At 44.4% G+C, this 23,695-nt stretch overlaps 1 protein-coding gene across 1 annotated transcript; it reads right to left on the bottom strand.

Moving 5' to 3' along the window:
• Positions 1 to 18,785: 18,785 nt before the first annotated feature.
• Positions 18,786 to 22,840, bottom strand: LOC132418167 (uncharacterized protein CXorf49 homolog). The gene is made up of 6 exons (XM_060002037.1): positions 22,771 to 22,840; positions 21,335 to 22,674; positions 20,534 to 20,690; positions 19,942 to 20,018; positions 19,585 to 19,656; positions 18,786 to 18,881 (listed from the first exon to the last, which is right to left on the bottom strand). The coding sequence occupies exons 1-6, from the start codon at positions 22,838 to 22,840 to the stop codon at positions 18,786 to 18,788; spliced, it is 1,812 nt and encodes a 603-aa protein (XP_059858020.1).
• Positions 22,841 to 23,695: the final 855 nt, after the last annotated feature.

Below are 23,695 nucleotides of genomic sequence, written 5' to 3'. Positions count from 1 at the left end.
TATTAAAAGCAGCAAGGGAAAAATGACAAATAACATACAAGGGAACTCCCATAAGGTTTACAGCTGATTTCTCAGCAGAAAATCTGCAAGCCAGAAGAGAATGGTGCGATATATTTAAAGTGATGAAAAGGAAGAACCTACAGCAAAGAACACTCTACCCAGCAAGGATCTCATTCAGATTTGATGGAGAAATCAAAAGCTTTACAAACAAGCAAAAGCTAAGAGAGTTCAGCATCACCAAACCAGTTCTACAACAAATGCTAAAGGAAATTCTCTAGCGGGAAACACAAGAAAAAACAAGACACACAAAAACTAACACAGAACAATTAAGAAAATGGTAATACGAACATACATATTGATAATTACCTTAAATGTGAATGGATTAAATGCTGCAAACATGAGACACAGGCTCGCTGAATGGATATAAAAACAAGACCCATCTATAGGCTGTCTACAAGAGACCCACTTCAGACACAGGGACACATACAGACTGAAAGTGACGGGATGGAAAAGAAGATTCCATGCAAATGAAAATCAAAAGAAAGGTGGAGTAGCAATACTCATATTAGATAAAATAGACTTTAAAATAAAGAATTTTAAAAGAGAAGAGGAAGGGCACTGCATAATGATCAAGAGATCAATCCAAGAAGAAGATATAGCAATTAAAAATATGGGGAAGGTGCATACGCTAACCTGATAGTCAAGTCGTGGAATTGTCTCAGTCCACCTCTCTGTTCAACCAGCCGTTATGTCCTCTCCATGACCTCCTCCAGCTGGATTTTAGCTTGGACAAACCACTCTCCCTGCCCCACTGTTGGCCCACCACAGGAAAGAGTAATTATCGTGTGGCTGACAGGATCTTGGTGCTCCGGTCTGGTATCAGCCTGTGCCTCTGAGGTGGGAGAGCCGAGTTCAGGATATTGGTCCACCAGAGACCTCCCAGCTCCATGTAATATCAAATGGGGACCCTCTCCCAGAGATATCCATCTCAATGCTAAGACCCAGCTCCACTCAACAACGAGCAAGCTACAGTGCTGGACACTCTATGCCAAACAACTAGTAAGACAGGAACACAAGCCCACCCATCAGCAGAACAGCTACCTAAAATCATAAGGTCACAGACACCCCCAAAACATACCACTGGACGAGGTCCTGCCCACCAGAAAGACAAGATCCAGCCTCATACACCAGAACATAGGCAATAGTCCCTGCCACCAGGAAGCCTACACAACCCACTGAACCAAACTTAGCCACTGGGAGCAGACACCAAAAACAGTGGGAACTACGATCCTTTAGCCTGAGAAAAGGAGACCCCAAACACAGTAAGATAAGCAAAATGAGAAGACAGAGAAACAGACAACAGATGAAGGTGAAAGGAAAACACAACAGACCAAACAAATGAAGAGTAAATAGGCAGTGTACCTGAAAAAGAATTCAGAGTAATGATAGTAAAGATGATCAAAAATCTTGGAAATAGAATGGAGAAAACGCAGAAAAGTTTAACAAGGACCTAGAAGAACTGAAGAGCAAACAAATGATGAACAACACAATAAATGAAATGAAAAATTCTGTAGAAGTAATTAATAGCAGAATAACTGAGGCAGAAGAACAGATAAGTGATCTGGAAGATAACATAGTGGAAATAAGTACTGCAGAGCAGAATAAAGAAAAAATAATGAAAAGAACTGAGGACAGTCCTAGAGACCTCTGGGACAACATTAAACGCATCAACATTCGAACTACAGGGGTCCCAGAAGAACAAGAGATAAAGAAAGGGACTGAGAAAATATTTGAAGAGATTATAGTTGAAAATTTCCCTAATATGGAAAAGGAAATAGTCAATCAAGTCCAGGAAACGCAGGGAGTCCCATATAGGATAAATCCAAGGAGAAACACACCCAGACACATATTAATCAAACTATCAAAAATTGAAAACCAAGACAAAATATTAAAAGCAGCAAGGGAAAAACAACAAATAACATACAAGCAAATCCCCATAAGGTTAACAGCTGATCTTTCACCAAAAACTCTGCAGGCCTGAAGGGAGTGGCAAGACATATTTAAAGTGACAAAAGGGAGAAAACTACAACCAAGATTGCTCTACCCAGGAAGGATCTCATTCAGATTCAACAGAGAAATTAAAACATCTACAGACGAGGAAAACTTAAGAGAACTCAGCACAAACAAACCGGCTTTACAAGAAATGTTAAAGGAACTTCTCTAGACAGGAAACACAAGAGAAGGTAAAGACCTACAATAACAAACCCAAAACAATATTTAAAAAATGATAATAGGAACATACATATTGATAATTACCTAAAATGTAAATGGATTAAATGCTCCAACCATAAGACATAGACCTGCTGAATGGATACAAAAACAAGATGCGTATATATACTGTCTACAAGAGACCACTTCAGAACTACAAACACATACAGACTGAAAGTGAGGGGATGGAAAAAGATATTCGATGCAAATGGAAATCAAAAGAAAGCTGCAGTAGAAATTCTCATATCAGACAAAATAGCCTTTAAAATAAAGACTATTACAAGAGACAAAGAAGGGCACTGCATAATGATCAAGGGATCGACACAGGAAGAAGATATAACAATTGTAAATATTTATGCACCCAACATAGGAGCACCTCAATACATAAGGCAAATACTAACAGCCATAAAAGGGAAAATCAACAGTAACACAATCATAGTAGGGGACTTTAACACCCCACATTCACCAATGGACAGATCATCCAAAATAAAAATAAATAAGGAAAAACAAGCTTTAAATGATACATTAAACAAGATGAACTTAATTAATATTTATAAGACATTCCATCCAAAAACAACAGAATACACATTCTTCTCAAGTGCTCATGGAACATTCTCCAGGATAGATCATATCTTGGGTCACAAATCAAGCCTTGGTAAATTTAAGAAAATTGAAATTGTATCAAGTATCTTTTCCGACCACAGCGCTATGAGACTAGATATCAATTACAGGAAAAGATCTGTATACAGTACAAGCACATGGAGGCTAAACAATACACTACTTAATAATGAAGAGATCACTGAAGAAATCAAAGAGGAAACCAAAAAAAAAACCTAGAGAAAATGACAGTGGGGTTACGACAACCCAAAACCTATGGGATGCAGCAAAAGCAGTTCTAAGAGGAAAGTTTATAGCAATACAATCCTACCTTAAGAAAAGGAAACATCTCAAATAAACAACCTAACCTTGCACCTAAAGCAATTAGAGAAAGAAGAACAAAAAAACCCAAAGTTAGCAGAAGGAAAGAAATCATAAAAATCAGATCAGAAATAAATGAAAAAAAAAATGAAGGAAATGATAGCAAAGATCAATAAAATAAAAAGCTGGTTCTTTGTGAAGATAAACAAAATTGATAAACCATTAGCCAGACTCATCAAGAAAAAGAGGGAGAGGACTCAAATCAATAAAATTAGAAATGAAAAAGAAGTTACAACAAACAACGAAGAAATACAAAGGATCATGAGAGATTACTACAAGCAACTATATGCCAATAAAATGGACAACCTGGAAGAAATGGACAAATTCTTAGAAATGCACAACCTGCCGAGACTGAACCAGGAAGAAACAGAATATATGAACAGACCAATTGCAAGCACTGAAATTGAAACTGTGATTTAAAATCTTCCAACAAACAAAAGCCCAGGACCAGATGGCTTCACAGGCGAATTCTGTCAAACATTTAGAGAAGAGCTAACACCTATCCTTCTCAAACTCTTCCAAAATATAGCAGACGGAGGAACACTCCCAAACTCATTCTAGGAGGCCAACATCACCCTGACACTGAAACCAGACACGGATGTCACAAAGAAAGAAAACTACAGGCCAATATCACTGATGAACATAGATGCCAAAATCCTCAACAAAATACTAGCAAACAGAATCCAACAGCACATTAAAAGGATCATACACCATGATCAAGTGGGGTTTATTCCAGGAATGCAAGGATTCTTCAACATACACAAATCAATCAACTTGATACACCATACTAAGAAACTGAAGGAGAAAAACCATATGATCATCTCAATAGATGCAGAGAAAGCTATCGACAAAATTCAACACCCCTTTATGATAAAAACCCAGCAAAAGTAGGCATAGAGGGAACTTTCCACAACATAATAAAGGCCATATATGACAAACCCACAGTCAACATCATCCTCAATGGTGAAAAACTGAAATCATTTTCACTAAGATCAGGAACAAGACAACGTTGCCCACTCTCACCACTATTATTCAACATAGTTTTGGACGTTTTAGCCACAGCAATCAGAGAAGAAAAAGAAATAAAAAGAATCCAAATAGGACAACAAGAATTAAAGCTGTCACTGTTTGCAGATGACATGATACTATACATAGAGAATCCTAAAGATGCTACCAGAAAACTACTAGAGCTAATCAATGAATTTGGTAAAGTAGCAGGATACAAAATTAATGCACAGAAATCTCTTGCATTCCTATACACTAATGATGAAAAATCTGAAAGTGAAATTAAGAAAACACTCCCATTTACCATTACAACAAAAAGAATAAAATATCTAGGAATAAACCTACCTAAGGAGACAAAATACCTGTATGCAGAAAATTACAAGGCATTGATGAAAGAAATTAAAGATGATACAAATAGATGGAGAGATACACCATGTTCTTGGATTGGAAGAATCAACATTGTGAAAATGACTCTACTACCAAAAGCAATCTACAGATTCAATGCAATCCCTATGAAACTACCACTGGCATTTTTCACAGGAATAGAAAAAAAAATTCACAATTTGTATGGAAACACAAAAGACCCCGAATACCCAAAGCAATCAGGAAAAAGAAAAACGGACCTGGAGGAATCAGGCTCACTGACTTCAGACAATACTACAAAGCTACTGTAATCAAGACAGTATGGTACTGGCACAAAAACAGAAATATAGATCAATGGAACAGGATAGAAAGCCCAGAGATAAACCCACACACATATGGTCACCTTATCTTTGATAAAGGAGGCAAGAATATACAGTGGAGAAAAGACAGCCGCTTCAATAAGTGGTGTTGGGAAAACTGGACAGGTACATGTAGAAGTATGAAATTAGAACACTCCCTAACACTATACACAAAAATAAAGTCAAAATTGATTAAAGACCTAAATGTAAGGCCAGACACTATCAAACTCTTAGAGGAAAACATAGGCAGAACACTCTATGACATAAATCACAGCAAGATCCTTTTGACCCACCTCCTACAGAAATGGAAATAAAAACAAAAATAAACAAATGGGACCTAATGATACTTAAAAGCTTTTGCACAGTGAAGGAAACAATAAACCAAAAGACAAACCTCAGAATGGGAGAAAATATTTGCAAATGAAGCAACTGACAAAGGATTAATTTCCAAAATTTACAAGCAGATCAATAACAAAAAAACAAACAACCCAGTCCAAAAATGGGCAGACGACCTAAATAGACATTTCTCCAAAGGAGATATACAGATTGCCAACAAACACATGAAACAATGCTCAACATCATTAATCATTAGAGAAATGCAAATCTAAACTACAATTAGATATCATCTCACACCGGTCAGAATGGCCATCATCAAAAAATCTAGAAACAATAAATGCTGGTGAGGGTGTGGAGAAAAGGGAACACTCTTGCAATGTTGGTGCAAATGTAAATTGATACTACCACTATGGAGAACAGTACGGAGGTTCCCTAAAAAAGTACAAACAGAACTACCATAAGACCCAGAAATCCCACTACTGGGCATATACCCTGAGAAAAACATAATTCAAAAAGAGTCATGTACCAAAATGTTCATTGCAGCTCTATTTACAATAGCCAGGACATGCAAGCCACCTAAGTGTCCATCAACAGATGATGGGTAAAGAAGATGTGGCACATATATACAATGGAATATTACTCAGCCATAAAAAGAAACGAAATAGTTATTTGTAGTGAGGTGGGTGGACCTAGAGTCTGTCATACAGAGTGAAGTAAGTCAGAAAGAGAAAAACAAATACTGTATGCTAACACATATATATGGAATCCAAGAAAAAAAAAGGTCATGAAGTAGCTAGGGGTAAAACGGGAATAAAGACACAGACCTACTAGAGCACGGATCTGAGGATATGGAAAGGAGGAAGGGTAAGCTGTGACAAAGTGAAAGAGTGGCATGGACATATATACACTACCAAACGTAAAATAGGTAGCTACTGGGAAGCAGCCTCATAGCACAGGGAGATCAGCTAGGTGGTTTGTGACCACGTAGAGGGGTGGGATAGGGACGGTGGTAGGGAGAGAGACACAAGAGGGAAGAGATATGGGAATATATATATATATATATATATATAACTGATTCACTTTGTTATAAAGGAGAAACTAACAGACCATTGTAAAGCAATTATACTTCAATAAAGATGTTTTAAAAATCTGGAAACAATAAATGCTGGAAAGGGTGTGGAGAAAAGGGAACACTCTGCACTCTTGGTGAGAATGCAAATTGATACAGCCACTATGGAGAACAGTATGGAGGTTCCTTTAAAAAACTGAAAATAGAACTACCGTGTGACCCAGCAATCCCACTACTGGGCATATACCCTGAGAAGACCATAATTCAAAAAAAGTCATGTACCAAAATGTTCATTGCAGCTCTATTTACAATAGCCAGAACATGGAAGCAACCTAAGTGTCCATCAACAGATGAATGGATAAAGAAGATGTGGCATATGTATACAATGGAATATTACTCAGCCATAAAAAGAAACAAAATTGAATTATTTGTAGTAAGGTGGATGGACCTAGAGACTGTCATACAGAGTGAAGTAAGTCAGAAAGAGAAAAATAAATACCGTATGCTAACACATATATATGGAATCTTAAAAAAAAAAAAAAGGTTCTGAAGAACCCTAGGGGCAGGAGAGGAATAAAGATGCAGATGTAGAGAATGGACTTGAGGATAGGGGGAAGGAGAAGGGTAAGCTGGGACGAAATGAGAGAGTAGCATGGACCTATATATACAATGAAATGTAAAATAGACAGCTACTGGGAAGCAGCCGCATAGCACAGGGACATCAGCTCAGTGCTTTGTGACCACTTAGAGGGGTGGGATAGGGAGGGTGGGAAGGAGATGCAAGAGGGAGGAGATATGGGGATATATGTATATGTATAGCTGTTTCACTTTGTTATAAAGCAGAATCTAACACACCATTGTAAAGCAATTATACTCCAATAAAGATGTTAAATATATATATATATATATATATATATATATATATATATATATGCACTTCACATAGGAGTAACTCAGTACATAAGGCAAATGTTAACAGCTATAAAAGAAGAAATTGACAGTAACACAATAATAGTGGGGGACTTTAACAACTCACTTATACCAATGGACAGATCATCCAGACAGAAAATTAATAAGGAAAGACAAGCTTTAAATGACACAGTAGACCAGATAGATTTAATTGGTATTTATAGGACGTTCCATCTGAAAACAGCAGATTACACTTTCTTCTCAAGTGCACACGGAATATTCTCCAGGATAGATCACATCTTGTGTCACAAATCAAGCCTTGGTAAATTTAGGAAAATTGAAATCATATCAAACATCTCCCTGACGAAAACACTGTGAGATTAGAAATAAACTACAGTGAATAAAACGTAAAAAACACAAACACATGGAGGCTAAACAATACGTTACTAAATAGCCGAGAGATCACTGAAGAAATCAAAGAGGAAATCAAAAAATACCTAGAGATAAATGTCAATGAAAACACGACGACCCCAAACCTATGGGATGCAGCAAAAGCAGTTCTAAGGGGGAAGTTTATAGCAATACAATCCTACCTCAAGAAACAAGAAAAATTTCAAATAAACAATCTAACTTTACACCTAAAGGAACTAGAGACAGAAGAACAGAAGAAAAAAATAACCCAAAGTTAGTAGAAGGAAAGAAATCATAAAGATCAGAGCAGAAATAAATGAAATAGAAACAAAGAAAACAGTAGCAAAGATCAATAAAACTAAAACTGGTTCTTTGAGAAGATAAACAAAATTGATAAACTTTTAGCCAGACTCATCAAGAAAAATAGGGAGAGCAATCACATAAATAAAATCAGAAATGAAAAAGAAGTTACACCATACATTGCAGAAATACAAGGGATCATAAGAGAGTACTACAAGCAACTGTATGCCAGTAAAATGGACAACCTGGAAGAAATGGACAAATTCTTAGAAAGGTATAACCTGCCAAGACTGAATCAGAAAGAAATAGAAAATATGAACAGACAAATCACAAGTAATGAAATGGAAAGAGTGATTAAAAATCTTCCAACAAACAAAAGTCCAGGACCAGATGGCTTCACAGGTGAATTCTATCAAACATTTAAAGATGAGCTAACACCCAGCCTTCTCAAACTCTTCCAAAAAATTGCAGAAGAAGGAAAACTCCCAAACTCATTCTACGAGGCCACCATCACCCTGATACCAAAACCAGACAAAGATACTACAGAAAAAGAAAATTACAGACAAATATCACTGATGAATATAGATGCAAAAATTCTCAACAACACACTAGCAAACAGAATTCAACAGCACATTAAAAGGAGCATACACCATGATCAAGTGGGATTTATCCCAGGGTTGCAAGGCTTCTTCAATATACACAAATCAATGTGATACACCATATTAACAAATTGAAGAATAAAAGCCATATGATCATCTCAATAGATGCAGAAAAAGCTTTTGACAAATTTCAACACCAATTTATGGTAAAAACTCTCCAGAAAGTGGGCATTGAGGGAACCTACCTCAACAAAATAAAGGCCATATATGACAAACCCACAGCAAACATCAATCTAAATGGTGGGAAATAAAAATGAAAGCATTTCTTCTAAGATCAGGGTGAAGACAAGGATGTCCACTCTCACCACTATTATTCAACATAGTTTTGGAAGTCTTAGCCACAGCAATCAGAGAAGAAAAAGAAATAAAAGGAATCCAAATTGGAAATGAAGAGGTAAAACTGTCACTGTTTGCAGATGACATAATACTATGCATAGGAAATCCTAAAGATGCCACCAGAAAACTACTAGAGCTAATCAATGAATTTGGTAAAGTTGCAGGATATAAAATTAATGCACAGAAATCTTTTGCATTCCTATACACTAACAATAATAGGTCAGAAAGAGAAATGAATGAAACAATCCCATTCATCACTGCAACAAAAAGAACAAAATACCGAGGAATAAACCTACCTTAGGAGGTATAAGACATATACTCAGGGCATCCCTGGTGGTGCAGTGGTTAAGAATCCACCTGCTAATGCAGGGGACATGGGTTCGAGCCCTGATACGGGAAGATCCCACATGCCACGGAGCAACTAAGCCTGTGCACCACAACTACTGAGCCTGCACTCTTGAGCCTGCATGCCACACTACTGAAGCCCGCGCGCCTACAGCCCATGAACCACAAGAAGAGAAGCCCCGCTCTCAGCAACTAGAGAAAACCCACATGCAGCACCGAAGACCCAATGCAACCAAAAATTTAATAAATGAATAAATAAATAAATTTATTTAACAAAACAAACAAGACATATACTCAGAAAACTATAAGACACTGTTGAAAGAAATCACAGATGACACAAACAGATGGAGTGACATACCATGTTCCTGAATTGGAAGAATCAATATTGTGAAAACGACTATTCTAATCAAAGCAATCTACAGATTCAATGCAATCCCTGTCAAATTACCAGTGACAATTTTTTACAGAACTAGAACCAAAAACTTTAAAATTTGTATGGAGACAAAAAAAAATTGCAAATAGCCAAAGCAATCTTCAGGGAAAAAAATAAAAAAGTAGCCAGAGGAATTGGACTCCCTGACTTCAGACTATATTGCAAAGCTACAGTAATCAAGACAATATGGTACTGGCACAAAAACAGAAATATAAATGAATGGAACAGGATAGAAAGCCCAGAGATAAACCCACGCACCTATGGTCAACTAATCTATCACAAAGGAGGCAAGGATATACAATGGAGAAAAGACATTCTCTTCAATAAGTGGTGCTGGGAAAACTGGACAGCCACATGTAAGAGAATGAAATTAGAATACTCCTTAACACCATACACAGAAATAAACTCAAAATGGATTAAACACCTAAATGTAAGACCGGGCTTTATAAAACTCTTAGAGGAAAATATAGGAAGAACGTTCTTTGACATAAGTCACAGCAACATCTTTTTTGACCCACTTCCTAGAGTAATGGAAAGAAAAACAAAAATAAACAAATGGGGGCTTTCCTGGTGGCGCAGTGGTTGAGAGTCCACCTGCCAATGCAGGGGACACAGGTTCATGCCCCAGTCCGGGAAGATCCCACATTCCGCTGAGGGGCTGGGCCCGTGAGCCATGGCTGCTGGGCCTGCGTGTCTGGAGCCTGTGCTCTGCAATGGGAGAGGCCACAACAGTGAGAGGCCTGTGTACCACAAAAAATAATAATAAATAAATGAACAAATGGGACCTAATGAAACGTAAAGTCTTTTGCACAGCAAAGGAAACTATAAACAAGACCAAAAGACAACCCTCAGAATGGGAGAAAATATTTGCAAAGGAATCAACAGACAAACGATTAATCTCCAAAATATAAACAGCTCATGCAGCTCAATATAAAAAATAAAATCTGGGCTTCCCTGGTGGCGCAGTGGTTGAGAGTCCGCCTGCCGATGCAGGGGACACGGGTTCGTGCCCCGGTCCGGGAGGATCCCACATGCCGTGGAGTGGCTGGGCCTGTGAGCCATGGCCGCTGGGCCTGCGCATCCGGAGCCTGTGCTCTGCAACGGGAGAAGCCACAAAAGTGAGAGGCCCACGTACCGCAAAAAAATAAAAAAATAAAAAAATAAAAAAAAATAAAATCCAGTCAAAAAATGGGCAGAAGACCCAAATAGACATTTCTCCAAAGAAGACATACAGATGGCCAAGAAGCACATAAAAGCTGCTCAGGGGCTTCCCTGGTGGTGCAGTGGTTGAGGCTCCGCCTGCCGATGCAGGGGACACGGGTTCGTGCCCTGGTCCAGGAAGATCCCATGTGCCATGGAGTAGCTGGGCCCGTGGGCCATGGCCACTGGGCCTGCGTGTCCGGAGCCTGTGCTCCATGGCAGGAGAGGTCACAACAGTGAGAGGCCCACCTACCGCAAAAAAAAAAAAAAAATTGCTGCTCAACATCACTAATTATTAGGGAAATGCAAATCAAAACTACAATGAGATATCACCTCACAGTGGTTAGAATGGGCATCATCAGAAAATCTACAAACAATAAATTCTGGAGAGGGTGTGGGAAAAGAGAACCCTCTTGCACTGTTGGTGGGAATATAAATTGATACAACCACTATGGAGAACAGTATGGAGGTTCCTTAAAAAACTAAAAATAGAATTACCATATGACCCAGCAATCCCACCACTGGGCATATACCCAAAGAAAACCATAATTCAAAAAGACACATGCACCCCAATGTTCATTGCAGCACTATTTACAATAGCCAGGTAATGGAAACAACCTAAATGTCCATTGACAGATGAATGGATAAAGAAGTTGTGGTACATATATACAATGGAATATTACTCAACCATAAAAAGGAATGAATTGGGTCATTTGTAGAGAGTTAGATGGCCATAGAGACTGTCACACAGAGTGGAGTAAGTCAGAAAGAGAAAAAAGATATCGTATATTAAGGCATATATGTGGAATCTAGAAAAATGGTATAGATGAACCAGTTTACAAGGCAGAAATAGAGACAGAGATGTAGGGAACAAATGTATGGACAGCAAGGGGGGAAAATGGGGGTGGGGGTGGGGGGTGGGATGAATTGGGAGATTGGGATTGACATATATACACTAGTATGTATAAAATAGATACCTAACAAGAACCTGCTGTATAGCACAGGGAACTCCACTTCACTGTACAGTAGAAACTAACACAACATTGTAAAACAACTATACCCCAATAAAAAAATAAGAAAGAAAAAATAAAGAAGCAGTGAAAACCACAAAAAAATGTCAGTGGACAAAATCCTCCAATCAAAAGACATCAGGTTGGATTGGATTTTAAAAATAAGTAAATAGAAACAAGACCCATCTTTATGCTGCCTATAAGAGACTCAACTCAGAATGAGAGACACACACAGACTAAATGTGAGGGGATCGAAAAAAATATTCCATGCAAATGGCCACAACAAGAAAGCTGTGGTAGAAATACACATATCAAAGTAGACTTTAAAACAATGTCTATAATAAAAGACAAAGAAAGGCATCATATAATGATAAAGGTGTCAATAGAAGAAGAGGTTACAACATTCATAAACACATATGCACCTAATATAAGAGCACATAAATATATAAAGCAGGGCTTCCCTGGTGGCACAGTGGTTGACAGTCCACCTGCCGATGCAGGGGACACGGGTTCGTGCCCCGGTCCGGGAGAATCCCACATGCCGCAGAGCGGCTGGGCCCATGAGCCATGGCGGCTGAGCCTGCGCGTCCGGAGCCTGTGCTCCGCAACGGGAGGGGCCACAGCAGTGAGAGGCCCACGTACCGCAAAAAAAATAAATAAATAAATAAAATAATATATATATATATATATATATATATACATATATATATACACACACACATATATATATAAAGCAAATATTAACAGAAATAAAGGGAGAAATTGACAATAATACAATAATAACAGCGGACGTAAACAACACACATACATCAGTGGACAGATCATCCACACAGAAAATCATTAAAGAAACAGTGGCCTTAAATGACACATTTGATCAGTGAACTTAATAAATATCTATAGGACATCCCATCCAAAAACAGCAGAATACACATTCCTTTCAAGTGTACATGGATTATTCTCCAGGATAGAGCACATACTAGGCCACAAAAGAAGTCTCAACAAATTTAAGAAGATAGAAATTATATCTAGCACTTTTTCTGATCACGATGGTATAAAACTAGAAATCAATTACAGGAAGAAAAATTGGAAAAACACAAACACATAGAGACTAAACAATATACTGCTAAAAAAACCCAATTGGTCAATGAAAAACTCAAAGAGGAAATCAGAAAATACCTTGAGAAAAATGAAAATTAAAAAAACCTTTCCAAAATCCACGGGATGCAGCAAAAGCAGTTCTAAGAGGGAAGTTTATAGAGATACATACATGCCTCAAGAAACAAAAAAAATCTCAAATAAACAACCTAACTTCCATCTAAAGGAATTAGAAAAAGAACAAACGAAGCCCAACATCAGCAGAAGGAAGGAAATAATAAATTTCAGAGCAGAAATAAATAAAATAGATACCAAAAAAAAAAGAAAGAAACGATCAATGAAACCAAGAGTTGGGGTCTTTTTTTAAGATAAACAAAATTGAAAGGACTTTAGCCAGGCTCCTTAAGAAAAAAAGAGAGAGGACTCAAATAAAGAAAATAAGAAATGAAATAGGAGAAATTGCAACCAACATCACAGAAATACAAATGATCATAAGAGAACAGTATGAAAACTTATATGCCACAAAATTGGACAACCTAGAAGAAATGGATAAATTCCTAGAAACATACAATCTTCCAAGACTTAATCAGGAAAAAAATAGATAATCTGAACAAACTGATTACTACTACTGAAATTGAATCAGTAATCAAAAAGCACGCAGCAAACAAAATTCGAGGACCAGACGGATGCACAGGGAAATTTTACCAAGCATACAAAAAGGGAACCCTCCTGCACTGTTGGTGGGAATGTAAATTGATACAGCCACTATGGAGAACAGTATGGAGGTTCCTTAAGAAACTAAAAAGAGAACTACTGTATGACCCAGCCATCCCACTATTGGGCATACACCCTGAGAAAACCATAGTTCAAAAAGAGACACATACCACAATGTTCATTGCAGCACTATTTACAATAGCCAGGACATAGAAGCAACCTAAATGTCCATTGACAGATGAATGGATAAAGAAGATGTGGCACATATATACAATGGAATATTACTCAGCCATAAAAGGAAACAAAATTGAGTTTTTTGTAGTGAGGTAGATAGACCTAGAGTCTGTCATACAGAGTGAAGTAAGTCAGAAAGAGAAAAATAAATACCGTATGCTAACACATGTATATGGAATCTAAATATATATATATATATATATATATATACATATACATATAGTACTGATGAACCTAGTGACAGGGCAGGAATAAAGACGTAGACATAGAGAATGGACTTGAGGACACAGCGGGAGGGAGAATCTGGGGCAAAGTGAGAGTAGCATCAACATATATACACTACCAAATATAAGATACTTAGCTAGTGGGAAGCAGTATCATAGCACAGTGAGATCAGCTCGGTGCTTTGTGACCACCTAGAGGGGTGGGATAAGGATGATTGGAGGGATGCTTAAGAGGGAGCAGATATGGGGATGTATGTGTGCATGTGGCTGATTCACTTTGTTGTGTGACAAAGGCTAGTGCAGTATTGTGAACTACTTATACTCCAATAAAAATCTATTTAAAAAAAGAGTTAATAACTATCCTTCTCCAACTACTCCAAATAATTGAAGAGGAGGGAACACTCCCAAATTCATTCTACAAGACCAAGATTACCCTGACACGAAAACTAGACAAGGACTCTACAAGAAAAGAAAATTTTAGGCCAATATGATGAATACAGATGCCAAAATCCTCAACAAAATATTAGCAAGCCGAATTCACAATATATAAAAAGGATCATACACTATATGATCAAGTACGATTTATTCCAGGAATGCAAGGATGGTTCAATACTCACAAATCAATCAGTGTAGTACACCACATTAACAAAATGAAAGATAAAGTCACATCATCTCAATCGATGCAGAAAAAAAATTTGACAAAATTCAACACCCACTTGTGATAAAAACTCTCAACAAAGTTGGTGTAGATGGAACATATCTCAGCACAATAAGGGCCATTTATGACAAGCCCACAGCTGACATTGTATACAATGGAGAAAAACTGAAAGCTTTTCCTCTAAAGTCAGGAACAAGACAATGATGCCCGCTCTCAAATTTCTATTTAATATAGTATTGTCCTAGACACAGCAATCAACAAGAAAAATAAATTAATGGCATCAAATTTTGAAGGGAAGAAGTAAAACTGTCACTATTTGCAGGTGACATAATACTATATATGGAATACCCTAAAGTCTGCACCAAAGGGAAAAAAAACTATTAGAAGTAATAAATGAATTCAGTAAAGTTACAGGATACAAGATTAATATACAGAAATCTGCTGCTTTTCTATACATAATAATGAACTATCAGAGAGAGAAAGCAAGAAAACAATCCCATTTACAATCGCATCAGAAAGCATAACATACCTAAAAATAAACTTAACCATGGAACCACCAATACAACCAAAATAAAAAACATTTTCACCAGCCTCAGAATTGCTTCATGCTCTTTGGTAGTTTAACCCCTTGTCTAAACCCCCAGACCCAGGCAACCACCAATCTGTTTTCTGTCCCTGTAGTTTGGCCTTCTCAAGAATGTGAAGTAAATGGGATCGGGCAGTATGTGGACTTATCCATTTGGATTCCTACACAGAAAAGGACATATAGGGGACTTTTGGATGTGCAATGTAATTTTCTGTCACCTGGGTATAATTACATGGGTTGTTCCGTTCATAATTATTTGTCAGATTGACAGCCTATGCTCTCTATGATGTGTATATGTATAGTGTCTTTTATCTTTGGAAGGGTTATTTTATTAAATAGCAAATGTAAATCCTTTAAAAGAAAGTGAATGATCGTCGTAAAAGTCAGGCTGGCAGATACCTCAAGAGGACTAGGGAGGGGGAAGTGATTGGCTTGGAACCAAAGGGAGGTCCAAAACTACTGGTCTGTCCTCCATCTGCATCTGAGCGGTACTTACCAGGACTTCAACACTGCACAAGCACAGGAGGCACCAAGCACACTGCAGTCATTTGAATGCCGCGCACTGGAATCATGCAGGGACAGCCCACATGGCAACCCAGGCAGCCCCAATGTGCCTGGCCGGACCCGGCCAATGCAGGTGAGAGTCTTCCCACCTTAATTCAGCTGAGTATCAGCCTTTACCCCCTGTTGCCATGCAAGGTAACATATAAGCCAACAGCAGAAATTAGGATTTGGACACCTTTGGGCATGATTACTCTGCCCACCACATCCAGCTCCTTCTCCAGGGCACACCTACACCTACCTTCTTTGGGTTTTTTTGTTGTTTTGTTTGCTTTTTTTTTGCAGTACGTGGGCTTCTCACTGTCGTGGCCTCTCCTGTTGCGGAGCACAGGCTCCAGACATGCAGGCTCAGCAGCCATGGCTCACGGGCCCACCCGCTCCACGGAATGTGGGATCTTCCCGGACTGGGGCACGAACCCGTGTCCCCTGCATCGGCAGGCGGACTCTCAACCACTGCACCACCAGGGAAGCCCCCACCTACCTTCTTTGTTTGTGTCAGTTTCCCCCAAGAGTCCAGAAAGAGCAGTGGGACTCTGGTTGGGATGGCGCTGGTGTGGAGTGGGTGGGGTGGGGAGGGGGCATTTTCCCAGTAATTGGGCAGGGAGCAGAATCAGGCAGGATGGGGCCTAAGGCTCTCCAGGCCAGCTGCCACTGTCTCCCAGGCTGGAGAAGGGGCTTGAGGGGAAAGGAAAATGGGGTGAACTGAATGAGGGCGGGGTTTTGACCTCCTCCTACCCACGGGGGCCCAGATGTATGACCTGCCACTATTCCCTCTGGAACTGGAAAGCTCAGGGCCAAGCCACAGTCTGTGATATACATGTTTCCAGCAACATTTTTCTGTGGTAGTTGGTCAGAACACGGAACAGGGAGATTGTGTGCTCAGTGGAGGGAAGGGAGGCAGGGAAAACCAAGGGTTGAGGTCACGCCCTCCCATGTCACCTCCCTTTCAACAAGCTTCTCTATTTCCTCACCCTGGTGACCACGTCCCCGTGACCCCCTCTGCTGACAGGTGGCGCTGGTGCTGGTGCTGGACTTCTCCCGGCGAACAAGTTGCCTGCACATCTCGGTGGGCAGAAACCTCAGCTGGAAGGTCTCTGCCAAACTTTGTCACTCAGACAGCAGCGAGATGTCCTACACCACCAAGCAATAACCACTGGATCAGATTCAGGCTCAAAGCTGTAAACTAAGCAGTCAAGCCCACCTTCTCCAGAGAGGGGTGTGAGTGTAAGGATAGAGTCACAGGAACGTTATTTTCTGACCCTGCGATCTCTGACTGTCCCATCCCACATGTGGTCTGTCCACCTGAGCTCATTCCATGGACTCTGGAAGGGAGTCAGGGTGAGAATATGGGGGAAGGGTGGACCCAAGTGCTCCCCATTGCCCAGGTGCAGTCACTCCTTAATTCCCATCCTCACTGCACCCATCCTGCCCCTGTCCCGGGTAGCTCATGTTGGGTGGCCTCATATATGGGTCCCCTGATTCTAAGATGAGCTACTCTGAGGAGCCACCCTTCCCAATCTCATTCCATCCACACCCACAGTAGTTGTCAGACATCATAGGATCACAGAGTAGGATCGAGAGCCACCTCCAGCGAATCCAACATTTCGAGCATCCCGACAGCCTGTCGTGGGGTTTGGTGACTTCTGCATCATCCCCCTCCTATGTTTTGGGAATTTAAGGACAACCCTTGAACAAAACAGATCCGACCCTTGCTTTTGCTCATTCAATGCCTTACAGAACCTGGACCAGCCTCTACTCCCTTTACTCCCTGAAGCACATCTTTCTCCCTCAAGGGAGATTACCCCTGATTACATTTATTCACACACAGGGAAACACCGTCACCAACCTTGAATGGCCAATCTACCATCATACCCCCTTTTGTGTAGTAAAACACCGGTCTTTCGGGAAGGGTGTCAGGCACAACCACCCTTGCCTCACTCAAACACAAGTCTGTCCCTCTGAGTCTCAGGCTGGTACAGCCCTGGGTCCTGGCTGAGGGAAGGAAGTGCTCCCCAACCTCGAGTGAGGGGGAAATCGAACATGGAGTTCAGACTCAATCTCGTGTGCCCTAAAGAGGCAGTCTGGGAGATTGAGCTGGGACACGGAAATATCATTTCCAGGAAAATCTGTGTCATGGGGCTGGTGGAAGAGTATTTGATGGGGACCATGCAACAACACAGACCGACTAACCACACTTGCCATAGAACCTGACGGGCCAATTTCAACTCAAGGGTATATAGGCGACATGGCTGGAGGAGGGTGGTCAGCTGGCTAGGGCAGGGAGGATGTGAATGCTTCCAGATTGGAGCTCTGGAAGGGGGTCATGAGTTCCTGCTGATGGGAAGGGTGAAGGGCAGAGATGAATGGGAACCGCCAGACCCCAAAGGAGGAGGGGAGTTTGGAGAGAACTAGAAGAGGGCCTTCAGGGGAGAGGGAAGACGTGCCAATGTGGCCAGGCAGAGCAAACACAGGACCCAGACCTGGGACACTCCGCTGGCTTGACTGCAGGGATGGTAACAGAGGCTGGCCCAGAGTCCCCACCACAGGATGCCAGAGATACCACTCTGGAAAAGGCTCTGAAGTGGAGTAGTGCCCCGCCCCGGCCCCCTACCCTGACCCCGACCCCTACCCCTCCAGAGAGAAGGCAGAACACAGAATATGAGAGGTACTTTAATTGGAAACTGCTGTGAAACTGGGGCGGGGCGGGGGCAAAACAAGGGGGAGAGGAAGCCCTAGCTGAGGCAGAACAGGAGGGAATGAGCGTGGCCACAGCTCCTGGGCCCCAAAGGTACCAGCTGCTCCTCTTGCAGGAAGATGCTGGGCTCAACCTGTGAAACAGCAGAGTCAGGGAAGAGCCTCAAGCTAGGGCCAGCCCCCAGCCCTGCTCAACAGCCAGGACTGTGGGAAGGGGTACGGTGTGTGTAACACTCACTTCAAAGGGTCTGCAACTTGCCAGCCAGGTACTGCATGGCGGCTTCAGCAGGGACAGGCATTAGCAGGCGCTCCAGACAGAGGGATACAGAAGCCCGTCCCCCTATCCCCGTGAGGAACCGCCTAGCCCTGATACCTGAAACCCCTCCAGACCCGATGCAAAGAGCTCTGGGCCTGATCACTCCCCACCACCCAAATTGAATGTGGAACTGGTTCCTAAAGGGAAACAAAATGTGCCAGCAGCTCTCATGCTGTGGGCCGTGCCACAACCACTCAGAACTTGTCACACACACAAACAAACAATCCAACAAGAACCTTAGAAGCCACACCAAGCAGCAGTTCAAGGGAAAAATCAACGAGGCATCTCTAAAAGTCCTATCAGAAGGACATTCCCTAGGACTGGTCTGGTTGTCAAAGTGTGCATGCAGTCCAGACAGTACTTTGCTGTTTGTACACACGCCCAGTTGTACATGCACAGCCAGCTCCAGGGCCAGGCCTGAGAGGTTCTCCTCCCCACAGGGATGATCGTCCCTGCCAGGCCCACCGCACCTGCAGCCCACCCCCACCCCAGGTGCCCACCCGGGTTCTTCACTAAGACACCGCTCTCCGGCCCTGGTTCCTCATACCAAGTTGCTCCTTAAGTTCGTCTACTTCTCTCTTTAGCTCGAGACACTAGGCCAGCAGACAGAGGAGGAAGAGAAATGATTAGTATACTCTGGCCTCCTCTCTCCTCCACCTTCTCCTCTCCCCTCCACCTTCTCCTCTCCCCCGGGCCCTCCACCCCAAAGCCGGGTGGTTAGACTGGCAAGGGCTCCTCAGTGGAAAGGAGGTGGGCTCCCTCCGTGGGGTACGTGATGGGGGCAGGGGAGGGGGAGCCCACACATGTCAGCTGAACTTGGACCCAGATCCCACCCTCGAGTTTGGGCCTGCATTTCCAGGATGCAGAGGAAGCATTACCCAAGGACAGCAGGGCGTTCCCAGTGGCTGCTGCTGCGTTTCCGGTCTTGGGGGATGGTCAAGTGGCCCCTGGTCACCTGAGAGGGAAAGGACACACAATCCAGCTTCCCAGGCTCCCAGTGAGGTGGAAAGGGCCAAGCGGGCTCTAAAGTGAGGTGAGGCAGCACCACCCTCTGCTGGCAACCAGCCGCCCTGCTCTGCCCAGCAGCCGGAACCTTGTCTCTGGGCCTGCTTCCCCTGTTCCCCGGGGACAGCCATTTCGCCACTGTGGTCCCCAAACAATGTGGCTCTGGATTCGACCCTCCCAGAGCTGCAGCCACAGCCAGCACGTGGGAGAGCAATGTGGCCGAACAGGACTTAACAGAAAAGGCTGTTCCCCTGCAAGTCTACACCCGGAGCACTGCCACCGATCACCCCGGCCGCACAAACCCCACACAGAGGATGATGTGGCTCAAGGCCAGCCCTGCCAGCACCCCGTCTCCTGTGGGAGAAGCTGCCTGGGAGCAAGGCTGTGCCCCCAGCAGAGACAGAGGCAGAGGTTTCTGTCCTCAACCCCTCTTCCTTCCCCTCATATCAAACCCACGACACTCACCTGAGGGGGCAGGCCCCCTGGGCATGACTTCTCCCTGGTTCAGGGCCAAGGGTTCTGAGTTTCCTGGATCTTGGGGGCCTCTGGTGTTGACGTCGCCACTGCTGGCTTTTCTACGATGCATGCGCAGACAAGATGTCCCTGGCCTGTGAGTTAGCAGCTGAAACAAAAATTTCTCACCGATTTGGACTAAGGAAGTGTGTGTGTGTGTGTGTGTGTGTGTGTGTGTGTGTGAGAGAGAGAGAGAGAGAGAGAGAAAGAGAGAGAGAGAGTTGTGTGATTCAGGCCAGGGTGAGGCAGGGAATTGGGAAGGGAATTGAAAGGCTGATCTCATTAGCACTTTCTCCCTCAGTCAGCCCCAGGCCAGCAGGCAGAGCTGATCTAGGCACAACAGTGGGACACTGAGAAAGCCCAGGCCCCCTGCAAGGAAGGTCTGGGGAACAGCTAGGAAGGAGGATTCAGGAAGCTGGTGAGTCTAAATACTGAGGCTTTCCGGGGAAGCTTTTAAGGGATCCCCCGACCCAATTCAGCTACCAGCCCTCCCTTCCATCCCAGCCCAAGTCTCTCAGAGGAGGCTGGAAAGAGGCCAAGGGTGGAGAACCGGGCCCAGGACACCCGAAGTGCTACCTTAATGTTTGTCCCTAGGAAAAGGAGCCCGATCTGGCATCGTAATGACCCAGTGACCGAGGGGCACCCAATGCTGACCCGTGAGGGGTGGACAGAGGCAGCATGGATGAAGACGTGTGCCCTGGGTGCTGTGGGGGGGGGAAGAGTGGGGAGAGAGGAGGAGCATGGCCTACTCACTTGGCCCTTTGGGGCTGGGTCTCTATTTGGGTCCTTATCTTCTCCCGCCACCGCCTCAGACTCCCTTGCCCAGCTGACCACGGATTTCTTCCCAGCGCCGCTGTGCTTGGACTGTTTGGTTCCCGAAAGGACCAAGGTATAACTCTTGGGTCTCCCAGGCAGCGGAATACCAGAGAATGGGGGGAAGGTGGCCGCTTCCACGGGAGTTGCCGAGATTCGCTGCCCCCGGGAACGGAAGGTTCCCCCCAGGGCAAGTTTGGATGCTCCCCCGACGGATTTCTTCTCCTGGGCTCCGTTCTTCCTAGGAGTGACCCGCGGCAGGCCACCTGCAGCAGCAGCAGAAACAGAAGCAGCAGCAGCAGCAGCTCCCGCGTAGCTGGGCTTGCTGCCCCCCTTGCCCCACAGCACGCTCTGCATTTTCTTAGGGGAAGAGATGCCCTGCTCTCCCACGCCCTGCCTTTCCACAACCGAAGAGAGTCCTCGCGGAGCCAAGGACAGGGAAGAGCCTGTCACGTGAAGGAAATTCTCCCTGATTTGGAACTTCGAGTGTCTGGGAGTGTCCCCGGGATCCTCGGGTCTGCTGGGCTTGGCCTGGCCTCCTCCTCTGCGGTAAGTGCTCACCGTCATCAGCTGTGTCTCACTGAATTCATCTGAGGACTCGGAGTCGGACAGCAGCCAGGCCAGGCCTTCCGCGGAGCGCCGCTGGCGGTCCGCAGCCACGTTCAACTTACGGTTAGTGCCTCTCTTAGGGTTCCCCAAGGCCCGGCCCGCTTCAGGCCTACCGAGGTCGAGAGGGCCGGCTGGAGCCGTCGGCCCCTCCCCACAGCTCTGGCCGGGCGCTCCGCGACCGCCGGGACCCGCGTCGAGGCGCAGTGTCCACACGGTGGACTCTTTGAAGGCGGTGGAGCTCTCCAGGGTCGGGTACCTGCGGACCCCCAGCACGTCCTGGTCGGTCAGCTGCTGCAGGTTGGCCTCCTCAGACTCCTCGATCAGGTCCAGGAGATTCTTCCTGTGGTAAGCAGGGGAGCCAGGTCGGCCTTCGCGGCCCCACAGCACGGGCCCTCGCGCTTCCACCATCTCCCGTTTCAACTGGAAGCCCTCGGGGTCTGGGAAGCCGCCTGCGCCCTCGCCGCTCCGCGGCTCCCCAGTCTCGGGGCCTGGGGCGGGTCCCCGTTGGACTGCGGGGCCGGCCTCGCGGACGCCGGCCCGCTCCCTGCCCTTTGGGCGGAAAAGCCTTCCCCACACAGACATCTTATTCGGGGAGCTCATGTCGCGACCCGGGCGGCCCCGGAACCGGGGCGACGGTCGATGGCCTGGGTCGCGGTCGCGGTCACAGCGGGCTAGGCGGCCGGCGCTCAGAAGGGAGCATCAGCCACCTCACGCGCCGCACGAGCTCGCCTCAAAGGAAAGGACGCGCCGCTTTCAGCGCGCCTCACACGCCCGCGCCGCGGCCTCCTCATTGGTCTGGCCCCCGCCAACCAGCGGGCGCCTTGTTCGCCCGCCCATCGTCGAGACATAACCAATGGGGTCGAGGGTCTCTGGTTTGCTAGCAAGCCCCTGGGCGTTCCGGGCAGTTGGCTGGCGAAGGGGTTGGTGGGAGTGCCTCCCTCTGTCAAGCCTCTGGGCCCGCCTCCTCCTGTCCCGCCTCCCCTTTCTGGTTAGAGTCACAGCTCTGAGCCTCCGTTTCCCATGTGTACAGGGGGTCGAGGGCGTCGGGGAGTGAGGGCGCCGGGCTCCAGGGGTGGTGAGGATGGAACGTCAAGATGGAGGCGCTGGATGCCTAGCACGCGCCGAAAGCATTTGCCAGCCTCCCTTCCACCGCAAGCCTTAAGACCCAACAGGAGAATGGGCACAGGAGTCCCGCAGTCAGTGATCAGGGGTCGGCCAGAGAGCAAAGGGATCGTATTTTCGTTCTGTAAGGTCTCTGTCTCAACTGCTCCATCAAATGTGGCTCAGCAGACGTTACTGGCAGGCGGGTGTGGCGGATAGACTTGGGGTTGGCCTCGCTCCATCAGCCCTTCCCCCTCTCTGAGGCAAATTCAAAGAAGAGGAAATCGCAGTGGCCAGTTACACCCCAAAAGGTGCTCCCCACCGCTGATCCTGGAGATGTGAACTAAAACCACGAATCGGGTTTCACACACTAGGTTGACAACCTTCAAAGAGCTTAACCATTCCGAGGGTGGGAGAGGTTAGGAGCAAACCCCTGTGGCGGTGGTGCAAGAGACGCATTGGGGAGGTAATTTGGCAGAATCCATTGAAAGCAACTTAGTGCCGGCACGCACTCTGTGCCTGGCACTCTTCTAAGCGCTGGGCATAAATAATAATGCATCCGCGTGACACGCCTTTAACTATAGTACCAAC

Source organism: Delphinus delphis, chromosome X, assembly GCF_949987515.2.
Source record: "Delphinus delphis chromosome X, mDelDel1.2, whole genome shotgun sequence".
Classification (NCBI taxonomy): Eukaryota; Metazoa; Chordata; class Mammalia; order Artiodactyla; family Delphinidae; genus Delphinus; species Delphinus delphis.
This window is presented reverse-complemented; position numbering and strand designations above follow the sequence as displayed.

Excerpts from the sequence above, each read along its gene's own strand:
- LOC132418167 (XM_060002037.1), bottom strand. The coding sequence starts at position 22,840 with ATGGGCGGGCGAACAAGGCGCCCGCTGGTTGGCGGGGGCCAGACCAAT. Across the intron at positions 22,675-22,770 it reads GGAGGCCGCGGCGCGGGCGT|CCCGCTGTGACCGCGACCGC; the intron begins GTGAGGCGCGCT and ends CCGGCCGCCTAG. Across the intron at positions 18,882-19,584 it reads GGAACCAGGGCCGGAGAGCG|GTTGAGCCCAGCATCTTCCT; the intron begins GTGTCTTAGTGA and ends GCTGTTTCACAG.